This window comes from Ptiloglossa arizonensis, chromosome 9, assembly GCF_051014685.1.
Source record: "Ptiloglossa arizonensis isolate GNS036 chromosome 9, iyPtiAriz1_principal, whole genome shotgun sequence".
Taxonomy (NCBI): Eukaryota; Metazoa; Arthropoda; class Insecta; order Hymenoptera; family Colletidae; genus Ptiloglossa; species Ptiloglossa arizonensis.
Window position 1 is genome coordinate 2362065 of NC_135056.1, and position 12001 is coordinate 2374065.

Sequence of the window (12001 nt, forward strand, 5' to 3'; positions counted from 1 at the left end):
CCACACGCGGTCAAAACTAAACTACGAGTCCGATTCGGCTGAAATTTTGACAGTAGCTGTCTACAAGAATGTACTACACGGTAGTAAATTTTTCTTACGATCGTGGCGACCATCGGGTGGTGAGACTAAGTATTTATCGGACCGCCCTCGTATATATTGAAATAGGGACGCAATTGAAATCTATTCCTACTACTACGGCAGAGTGCGTGGCTAAGATTCAGAACGTGCGGTTCAGGTAGAGATAGACGGTCCCTCTTTGTCCTTGTGTCTTCCCGCAAGACTTCAAGTCAGCGGTAAGGAATACTTGTATTCATTAGAGCATTTAAAAAAATCAATTTGAATGTTGATGACGTACAGTGAGCATAGTGAGCACAGTGATTATCCAAAGAATGATCTCCAGTAGCTTTTAAATTGAATAACACTCAATCCAGAATCAGGGTAAACCACCGTTTTGAAAAGCGGAAATTTTTATATTTCAGGAAAAGTGTTTCTCAAGTAGGTTAATAGAACAAGTTGCAAGAAATTAGAAGATATTGTAGGGCACAGCGATGTTGTACATTGGGAGCGCAATCGAGACCGAAGTACTGCGAACAAATATTTAATGTTGATCTTGAATTTTATATGAGTAAAATAACTGCACTGTTATAGTTTTTGTTAAGAATAAACAAATATTTTACATTATTTAAAAATTTATCAACAATTGTAAATTAAAATGTATAACTATAGCATACACTGTTTTTATTTTTGAAAACATCTATTTATATTCATTTTTCCGCTTATTTTCATTACCAACATACATTCAATTCTGTGAATAACTATATATGGTAATAAATAGCTGTAAAGTAAATTAAAAGAAATTATTTTAATTAAAATTGCTTTAATTATATCTATTTCAGTTCATGTTAACCTTCCTGGTAATTCATTATTATATTTCTAAAATATCAAGTATAAATATGGTTATGTTTACGTTAGTGACAGAAATAGCACCCATAGTCACATCTGCATTTCTGACCATAGTTGCCAGATTATACGTAATGAGCTACATAGCGGAGTATGGAATTTTCTTCGTATCAGGATCAAGATGTTTTTTTTAGCATTAGTGTATGCGAGAACTACGTATACGGAAATTGGCCAAAATCCATTTTCATCAGAGTATATGAAATAAAAGTATAACAGACACTGAAAAAAAATACAGTTGGTAAAAACATTCTTTAAATTAAAATAAATAAATGAAAAAAATATAACTTGAATTAAATATATCTCATAATAAAGAGCATTCTTATTGTATGGAGAAAAAAAGGTCAGTTTTCAAAGAATTGATAATTAAGAGAATAGAAAGAATTATGAATCGTGTATTGGGTTGAACATTTTAGTCATCCATAGTAAGGTCTGCAATTAAACAACAATTACTTGACACTCTTGACATTCTCTTTACCCTAAGTCTGAGTTTTCTTTTTCCTTATAATAATTCACTCTCAAAAGCACTTGTAGGAAAAGGAAAAAGGAAAACTATGTAAGCAGAGTTCAAACTAATCTAGATTATGTAGATATGATTGAATTGGAGGAAGAAAACATAGATTAATAACATCAGAAGTGTTATGTCAAATTAAGTATTCAATAAAATCATGTGTCGTTCACTCAACAACTCTTTATTTGAAAAAATCACAGTTATTGTCAGTTCATGATTCACGTATTACGAGAAATATTAGATAACTAATATTTTTCCTATTTAATATAACATTTATAGTATAACTAGGTTAACCCACTCATCCTTCAGGTATTTCGCGCTCCGCGTGGACGAACTGCCGCACTGATTCAGCATTTTTTGACATTTGACTTCAATATTCAGAACATAAATGTAATATTACAAATATAATAGTAATATCCTTCGCTTAGTATGTATAAATACAAACTAGTACTTAAAATTATCTGAGATTGACAACTACAAGTCTGATTCGTAATAGCATGTTACTCCAAGTCATGTACTACAAGCCTGACTCGTAATGTAGACTAAATGGGTTACGTTAACAAAACCAGACAATAGGTAATTACAATTTTTCTTTTAGTTAGTCAAAAGTCATTAGATTTATATATTAATATATAAAATAATCAATCAAGTTCAATTTTAAAATTAGAATAATCAAGAATTAGTTAATCGTTTTAACTCTAATTTCAATTGTTAATATTTGTTTGTACAAAGCAGGTTTTACCTCTAGAAATAATTATCACACAATACATTGCTTTTTAAATAACTCATTATATGTTATGAAGATATAGAAGAATTTCTTGTACTTTTAATACAAAATTCTACTCTTAATAAATAAACAAATTATTATTAGACTTTATCTGAATAATTGTTTTTGTAAATCAAGTTTCCTACAAAATTTACATAAAAAATAAATAACCTGAATCATTTATTACTTGAAACTTATTACTTAACCTTATAATCTTTACTTAATCGTGCGTGTAATTTGTTTATTGGAAACGAAATTGTTCAGTAGTCATTTTAATGCTAATTAAGCCCAGGTCCATGCAGTTCAATAAAACTTTCCAAGGAACGTGGCACTTGTTCACAGTAAGACAGATTGTAAGTTTTTATTGCTTTTGCAGCCATACATTTTAATGACAATTTTGTCTGACTCCGTAATATTACTTCTGCCTCACCTATGTATATAAAAGTAACACAAATTAATAATTATTTTTTGTCTAATAATATAAAATGTTGGCACGATTTTAGTTATCGGGACAATAAAGAAGAGGAAGGGGTTGGTCTTAATCGAAGGATTATATCTCAAGGATTACAATGGTACCGGTCCGATATGCCGCAAACTTATAGTTTCTGAGGTTTTCCACTGTTTTTGTAGTCGCCACAGCAAGTGCGACAAGGGTTGCGTAGAGGGTTCATGACGGCGATAAATTATAAAGTTCGCTCAAATCTTCGACAGTTTTAATATCCCACTTCAGAAAAAAGAAAAGCATTATCTCAAAGGAGTGAGAATACTTTTTCACTAGACAATACAACGATGAATTGTGCTATTCCTATTATGTTCTTTTAAAAGTAATCTTTCAACGCCCAATATATATATATGTGACTTTAAACTGTTAGTTACTGCAAGTAATTTGGATTTCAATCTATAAGAACATTCAAATAACCATATGCAGTATCTGCCTTATCCAAATTACTCTTAACGACCCTTAAGAGTGTGCTAACGCAAGTGTACGAACGTCGGACTGGTATCATTGTAGTCCTTGAGCTATAATTCTTCAATTAAGACCAACTTCCTCTCCCTCTTTATTGTTTCAATAACTAAAGTCATGTCCAAATTAGTTTTTGTCATTACAAATAAATTATTGTTTATTTATATTCACTTTTCTTTTTAAATATTTTGAACCACATTTAAATTCGTTTAAATATTGTACCTGTAGTGGCAGCATAATACGGAGTCTTTCCCCTACTGTTTACAGTATCCATATGTGCTCCAGCTTCTATCAGTTCCATAATAATGGAATAAAGGGTTTCAAAATCACTGCTAGAATTTAGAAGTATATTTATATGACTTATTAAAAAATATCAATAACATTTTTCTTTAAAATGAAAACATATTTTAAGTGAAGTTTTTTTAGTGAAATATTAACAAATTACTATCTATTTTGAGAAGAAAATTTAATAGTTAATTATACCTAATCAATTTTCTGCAACTAACAATCACATGTAAAGGTGTATTTCTTTCATTGTCCATAGCATTTACATCAGCACCACAACGTACAAGTAGTTTTGCAGTTCCAGAGCAAGGAAATCTGTAGAAAAATTGTTTTAAAAATCATATTAATAAAAAGAATAAAAGGCAACTTTTCAATTGATTAAGTCTACCGGAAAAAGATCCATCCATTTTTTTTATTTAAATGTAATATGTTATGGAACAAGGATTTATTTGCAACTTCTGACAATATCAATTTCCTTATTATTTATAACTTTTAGATAAATTTTTAATTCCATTTTTATAATTGTTTATCTTTAAATGCTAGGAATTGAATTATAACCTCTGTAAACTGATCTTGATAAACTTTATTCTTATAGAAGATCCTCAAGGGACCAGAATAGGTGATAATCTGAAAGTCTGAAATCAAACAAGTATATAGGGTGATTAAATACTTTTCGCCCCAGGTTTCTTACTTTTTGTGATGCTGAAGACACATGGTCAGGTATTATTATAAGGTAAAATTACACACTACTAATTTGTTAAATATGATTCTTTTCTTTAATTTTTTAGTTTAGTTTCTTTAATGTTTGATAATATTTTATGAAACTATAGTTCAGTATAGTGCTAAAAGTACACAGTAAATTGAATTGAAATGCAAAGCACTTGCTTCTTTTGATGTACAGGGTTTTACAGTTGTTTGTATAAGTTTTCAAACAATAACCTTTTCTGCTCAGGACATTTTTGTAGAATACACACTTAACATTGTCTGAACAAATGAGCAATGAAGAACAGATTATGTACTGGCCAGTCAAATTTTTCTTTATCAAGTCATGAATCATGCATTGTGAATATTTGTATAATGAAGATAAAACATTCAATTATACATAAATTCTAAGCAATGAATATGGTCAAAATCCATTTGTTATGCAATGTCGAACTTTTCAGCTATTACTACTAATATTGTTGATAAATATAGGCCTTTCTTCAAAATGTTGCAAATTAATGGCACTCCTCTTTGAAATTGAAATTTCAAATCTTGAATTTTTCAAACTATATCCAACATGTCTAATTTGATACAGAGTCCTATCCAAAAACACAGTAAAAGTTTTGTCTTGAAATGATAGGCTAACATCTACAGTAATTGTTAGGCTAACAGTGCCTATACTTAATGTTCTTAAATGTAGAGGAACTCAATGATCATAAAATGGACAGAACTTTTTGGTAGAATTAATAATCATCTATAAAAATCTTGTATTTTTACTGACTTGCAGGTATCACTAATGTGGAAGTTATTGACAGGAGTTTCATCATTTACAGCAAGATGTAGTAATGTCTGTCCATCCTTCAAACTTAATTGTAAGACACAGAGCTCATGCACTAGATGATGTGCTTTATCTTTATCCTGTTCCGAGTATCTACTTCCATTTAATGTTAGAAGTTTTGTTAATATTGCTAATATATACAGTGTACTTGTAATGTTTGATTCCATTTCCTTCTGCATTGTTTAATTTTTTAAGAAAGCATTAATTCTTAAAATATAATTATATCAATATTGACAAAATTTTTGTTTACACTCACAATATGTTCTTCAGTATCTTCTTCAGAAACAGGATTATTAATATTAAACTTATTCCAGCTAAGTTCCACTACACAAGCTTCTAAAACACTTAAAACCTGAGAAAAATCGAAATCTACTCCAACATGTATCATTTGTGAAAATACCTATAAACAATATTTAATTAAAGGAAAAAACAAATAAAGTATATATATAAATTAAAAAACATTCCATAAAAACATTGTAGTATTTGTAAGTATTTGAAAACAATACCTGTGCAAATCTAAGGAGATCCTTTACAACTGATACGTCGTTTAACTGTTTTAGATTCAGAGCATGAAGCCACAAATCAATACACCTGTCAAATCTAGCATAGTCTGCAAATACTGCCCCTCTGAATACTATATGATATGGTACTTCTGGATTATGCTGCCCTAATATTAACATTTAATCAATATAGACCATGTAAAATGCAAATTCAAAAACTATATAATATTCTGTAAATATTATTTCCTTTCATTAAAAAAATATAATAGAAACCTAGGATTCTCTCTCTAATAGCCAATGACTCCATATGAATAGCATTCTGATTATACTTAATACTTTTCAGCTTCTCTAATGATTCACATTCTTTCCAATTATCATATGCCTTCACTGATTCACCTAATTTTTTATGGATAATGTTTTCAGGATCTCTAAACCTGCAGCATCCACAAAATTATCCAGCTCACTCTCCAAATAAAATATTAGTTTTATTTTATGATGCAATGGATACAAAGGAAATCATTGAAATAGGAGTATCTAAATGCTTTTGATACTAATGAATATATAAAGAATCTGTTTACAATAAAGTTAAAATATTAAAAGGCCAAGTATTATGATAGAAGATATTTTTAATAATTTTGAGGTGGTCAATATTTTCTAAATGTAACTATGTATTTCTTTTCTATTTGATAGCTGAATTTTGTCTTGTCATAGTATACATAAAACTATGAGAATAAGGTATGTAAAGAATAAATACTTTATGAGATATTTCAAACTTCTTAATAAGGCATATGCTTTACTTAAGATATTCAAGGACTCCGTCTTCACTGATTCATTCTGAATACTTTCTCATAATATTTTTATACAAAGATTGACCAGAAAAGTCAGTAAAGAAAACATATATGATCTAATCTGAAAATCTACCGATGATCTTGAACTATCAAAAAGGACATTTGTCTACACCTCTATTTTGCCCTTTTGAACAGTTCAACTTTGTTCTGAACAGTTTTTTTATACATCCATGTGCATCGGAAATATTTAAGTGTTCTCATTTAAATGGTTCACCCTGTATACATACCTAAGTTCCATTGCTTTCCAGAAATATTTATATGCTTTTGCCAGATAATAATTGCTTTTATAAGCACTATTAGCATAAGAAGCACCAAGAAGTTCATATGCTTCAATTGTTTCTTCTTTAGATACTCCTGCGCATTGTATGAACCATTCAACAACTACAGCTCTGACACGTTCTGCTGCTACTATTAATGGTGTCATTCTCCTATCATCCTTTGTCATTTCTGCTCCATGTGACAATAATGCAGATATTATAGTAGTGCTTCCACATTCAGCAGCTAAGTGTAATGCTGTAGCACCACAATCTGCCTTTTCATTTGGATCTGCTCCTTCTTCTAAAAGATATGTCACCTGTTGTAATATAAAATAAAATTAAAATTATTGAATTTAATTATATTATTTTAATAATTCAAATTATTGGAATTATAATCATACTCACTACATCTAAATGACTTTTGTATGCAGCAACCATTAAGCATGTATTATTAAACTGATTTGAAATATTCATATTTGCATTATGTTCTCTTAAATATTTAACTATATCTAATCGTCCATCGAAACAAGCTGCTCTCAATGGTGTAGAATGACTTTCAGTTGGATGATTAACATCCGCACCTGCATTTACTAAAGTTTTTACAACTGACAAATGTCCTGCACCAGCAGCACACCAAAGAGCACTTGCTTTTTCAATAACACATCCGTCAAATTTAACTGATCCTTCTTGTTCCAAATCAGGTTTAAATTTATCAAGTAATATTTTAACTACACTATCATGGCCATATTGTGCAGCTATTATTAAAGGTGTACATTGTTGCCCATCTTCTTCTAATACTTTTTGATTAATCAGATGATTAACTTGTTTAAAAGGTTTATTACTGAGAAGATCATAAAGCGCAATGGCCATACCATCTTTAGCAGCATAATAAACGCGTGTTAAAAGTGATTCTGACATTTCTATTACATTTTCATTTAAACTGACAGTTTCCATTTCGTTAAATGTTCTTTGTATATAACAAACGTCGTATAAAGACACTTTTCTTGTCAACTTCCTTTCTTGATGAAACTTAGCAATGTTAGTCTAACCACAAATTCTCCATCTTACACTTTGAATTTCAGATAAAGTACTAAAAGTTATTTTGAGACCATACAAAAACATATCGATATTCTTGCATAAAAATAACATTTAACCTCATTTACCCTTGTTTTGTGAGTGTTGTTACAATCATTGCTATTTTTGTAGATGATCACTATAGTTATTTTCTCTTGCGCTATCGCGTAAATGTAGCTTTAAGGTTCGTTTTCACCTGACATAAAGTCATGACTTTTAATGCTGTAAAATTGAATGTCAGACATTTGTTATCGTCTGTCATCGTACAAACCTAAATGTCACGCTATCATGACATTCCAATCACAATATTACGTTATCTATTTATTCTATTATTTTCTATATACATATTTTCTTCTATAATGTTAAAAAGTACTAAAATCCCAATTGACGCCATGTTGCTATTTCTGCAAATATTATTTCTACACGATATAAGAACATAAAGTGAAACTGCAATGAATTTGCAAAATTTACAATATCATCATGGTAGATGACCATACATGAAATCAAGACAATCAGTTGAAAAATTTATATTTACAGATCTACTTCATCGGTTTATGATAATAAATAGGAAACTTGTATTTATGTACATACTATATCTGTATATAGATTTGCGACAGGAAAACGCATTAGCACTTTCCCTTCGCTTTCAAATATAGCTCTCACGTGCGCTGAGCGACAAAATGCGCAAAAGTGTTATACTACTGCACCGTTGGCTAGAAAACGATGATTCGTAGCCAAAATACAATTTTTTAACTTTTATTTAAGAACATCAGTTTTTCGTTGTAAATTAACAACACTCTAAAGCTTCGAAATCTATACATATTTCTTTTTTTAGATAATTTTGTGATCAAATACAGTACTATAAAGATAAAATTATTAGATATTAAATGAAACTAATTATTTTAATTACTTATTATAAAATATTAAAATTTTAATTTGTACTACATTTTTTAACAGGTAAGGAAATATATTTCACTATATTTGTGTGTCAATAGCATATTTTAAATCATGTATAAAGAATGCAAAGTTTTTGATCATTTAAAAATTAGGAAAACTTATAAAAAGATCTTGGAAAGTGTTAAATATTTGACTTTTTTTATTTGAAAACTCAAACCATTATTAATAAAAGAATAGAAATTTCAAATGCAGTTTTCTAGAGTCTTGAAATTTATGTTTTTTGACAAGTGGACATCACATATAATAGGTTGTTCAATAAGTTTTATCGAACGACAAAACTTATTGAGCAACCTAGTACTATACTGTTCAATAAGTTTTATTGAACAACAAAACTTATTGAACAACCTAGTAGATTAAAACTCCAAAAATGGCAAGTAAGAAAAAGATAGGAAAATGAACAGCTTTTTTCTAAAAAAGAAAGAAATCCAGAAGTTATTTTGGGACAGATTAGGCTTATACATGATAAACACAAAATAGGAGGCAGCGGAAGTACCAGTAACTGTATACTCGAGAGACGATGCAACAGAATCAAAATATAAATTCTCTAGACAAGATAAAGAATTTCATGCATGTAAAAATAATAGATGGAATAATTCACAAGATATATTTTATAGGGCCTTAGACACTTCAGATCCATTTACTTCAAGTGTATGTCTTAGAAATAAAATGGAATAACAGCAACGTAAAAAGGCCAAACTTCTATCTAAAGTATCTTTATTATATTTCCTATCATTCTTTCAACCGCAACTGCAATCATCATTATCCAATTATTTAATAGTTGACAATGTGAGTGATATGAAGAATTACGACAATGAAAATGATAAAGCAAATGAAAACTATTTACTGATATTTAAGTATTTACAAAGAGGAGTCGCACTTGTGGGGTTGCAAATTTTTCTCAAACTTTTTCTGGTAGTTCTAGAGCAAAAATAAATAAACATATTTGAGCTTTTTTGCCATTGCTTATTATTTATAAAGATATTTAAAACTTAATTTTTTAATTTTGTCTTATATACAGTTTCTTAAAAGCATTAGTACAGCTGCAACGACGAAGATGAATAGTATATAGATTTGTATCCAAGGTTCTGGAGTTTGAATTTCGTAAAAATTATATCTTTTTTCCTTTATTTTTATTCATTTTTTTTAATTTTCATATATTCTTTTATTTTTATATTATATTTTTACCCTGGTTTCTTTATTTATTTCTTACAATGCCTCGGATGGAATGCAATGTAAAGACATAAAACACATACATTTCCGGCAACGTAAGTATCTGATAAATGTATGCACATTTCATTTTTCATATTGTTTCCGGAAAACATATTTGATTGACATTAAAAAAAATTAATTTTTCACTTTTCAATTTTATAGTATACCATGAATAGTGTATCATATCCTCAAAAATTGATGCTAATAATTGGTAGTGGATTAGAAAATGTATTTCTGGGAAGCCGTCAAAGTCGAAAAATACGAAGAGTAGAATGTGCATTACGTTGCCAAAAAATGTATATGTTTTTCGTGTTCTTACGTTTCATTAAATCCGAGGCACTGTAAAAATAAATAAAAAGTAATAAAAATATAATATAGAAATAAACAAATAGATGAAAATAAAGAAAAAATTAATAAAAATAAAGGAAAAAACTTTATCTCTTATAAGATTCGAACTCCAAAACCTTAGGTATGAATCCATCTACTATCGGGAAACAAGATCATACACTACCCACATGCTAACGACGCAAAGAGCAAAGAAAAGCGATCGCCCGCTTCACCTAGCCCCTTCCACTTTTCAAATTCTTAGTTATTATTGGTTAAGTCGAACATGTTTTTTGCTCATCTCGTAACATAGATATAACTATTGTTTATAAAATGACTCAGAATATTAACTATTGTTATACCCTCGAGCTCAACGTATTTGGAATGACTGGTTAATGGGTCTAGGAAAGTTTAAAAAGTCGGAACTCGCTAAATTTATTTGCCGTTTTTTACTGCCTTCTTTTTATCACACACTTCACCTATACATTAATTTATACTGAGAATTATTATTACAATTTTGACTAAAGTAAACACTATTAAGTTTTTAAAAAGGAAAATAAAAATGAAACAATTCAATTCATCCAACAATATTCTCAAGAAGACTGCTCTGAAGGTTTTGATCTGTTCCTTCGAACATTACAAATTATAAGAAATAATTGTTTATTTAAAGTCAAAAAAGAGAAGTGTATCTGCTTCTTTAAATTTCTTTATGAGCATGTCGCTTCGCACCATGAATGATCTTAATAGAGAAATTTCTTATCTCTAAGTCTCTAAGAGTATAAAGTTACATGCTATTCTGAACTAGTATATCGATACCTAAAGTCAGTCGTTCTTTCTATATTCAGAAGTGATATAATATAAATAAGGATATTGGAAATTTACTAAATAAAAAAATTAGTTTTCATTGTTCAATAATGTTTAATATTGTGTAATAATCATGTTACGAATTAAAATAATGTTTGATATCGTTTTATCCAAATCTCTGTATTAAACATATTTATAATTTTTATATATCTGTATTAAAGATAATTATAAGTTTACTGTTTATACCTCGCGCCGACTTTTGTAATGGTCGGTCGAGACACTGATGTGTAGTTATAGAATTTAAAGACTAAGTAAATCAATAATTATAAATAAGATGATGGATATATTATATTATATACATACATATGTATATATATATGTGTATATATACACAGGTTACATATATACGAAGGTTAAGTGTATTGATGTGATCGTGACCGGTTGAGTCGAGAGTTCGCCCGCGTTTTGCGCATTCGACCTCGCCCGTTGACGTCGATTCTAAGACTTTAACGTTGATAGTTTGAATCGGGAGTTCGCCGGTGTTCTCCTTGGTCGACCTGTCCCTTGGCGTCGATTGTAAAAACTGCATCCTTGTTTCTAGCCGCATCTTAGAGGTAAAGGAGTCTTCCTCCCCCTCCGTGCGTATTTGGTGTCGCTGCAAACCCCATCAGCTAGTCCGCGTGGGTTGCAGCTGCGTTGTCCGTCCGAATTCCTGGTAGGTTATCTCCATAGCTCTTGACCGTCGTACCCCATTGTTTAGACAGCGAGATCCTATGGCGAGAAATATTGGCAATCGTTCCCTTGTTTATAACTTTCTTCCTGTGTTATAAACCATGCTGATCCTCTTGAACCTAGACGTCCCTTGTAGTGCTATCTTCTAACGGACTGGTCGCCAGACGAGTGATCTTCGAAGTATCCTACGGTGCTCTGATGGCTGCAACGTTCGCTGTCCTCGGTCGCACAAAGGAACACGCAAAGGGTCTAACATTTACCAATAAGACAGAT

General features: G+C 30.0%; 1 protein-coding gene across 2 annotated transcripts; it reads right to left on the bottom strand.

The window, feature by feature from the left end:
- Positions 1-1628: 1628 nt before the first annotated feature.
- On the bottom strand, positions 1629-8030 carry LOC143151598 (protein fem-1 homolog B). 2 transcript variants are annotated; one of them, XM_076320913.1, is made up of 9 exons: positions 7034-8030; positions 6599-6945; positions 5797-5957; positions 5530-5690; positions 5280-5423; positions 4967-5196; positions 3682-3798; positions 3421-3527; positions 1629-2664 (listed from the first exon to the last, which is right to left on the bottom strand). In XM_076320913.1, exons 1-9 carry the CDS (start codon positions 7580-7582, stop codon positions 2513-2515), a joined length of 1968 nt encoding a protein of 655 aa, XP_076177028.1. In that variant the 5' UTR covers positions 7583-8030; the 3' UTR covers positions 1629-2512. The 2 variants fall into 2 exon arrangements, with proteins under 2 accessions (XP_076177028.1, XP_076177027.1); XM_076320912.1 differs by having other exon boundaries at positions 3421-3530; positions 7034-8020.
- Positions 8031-12001: the final 3971 nt, after the last annotated feature.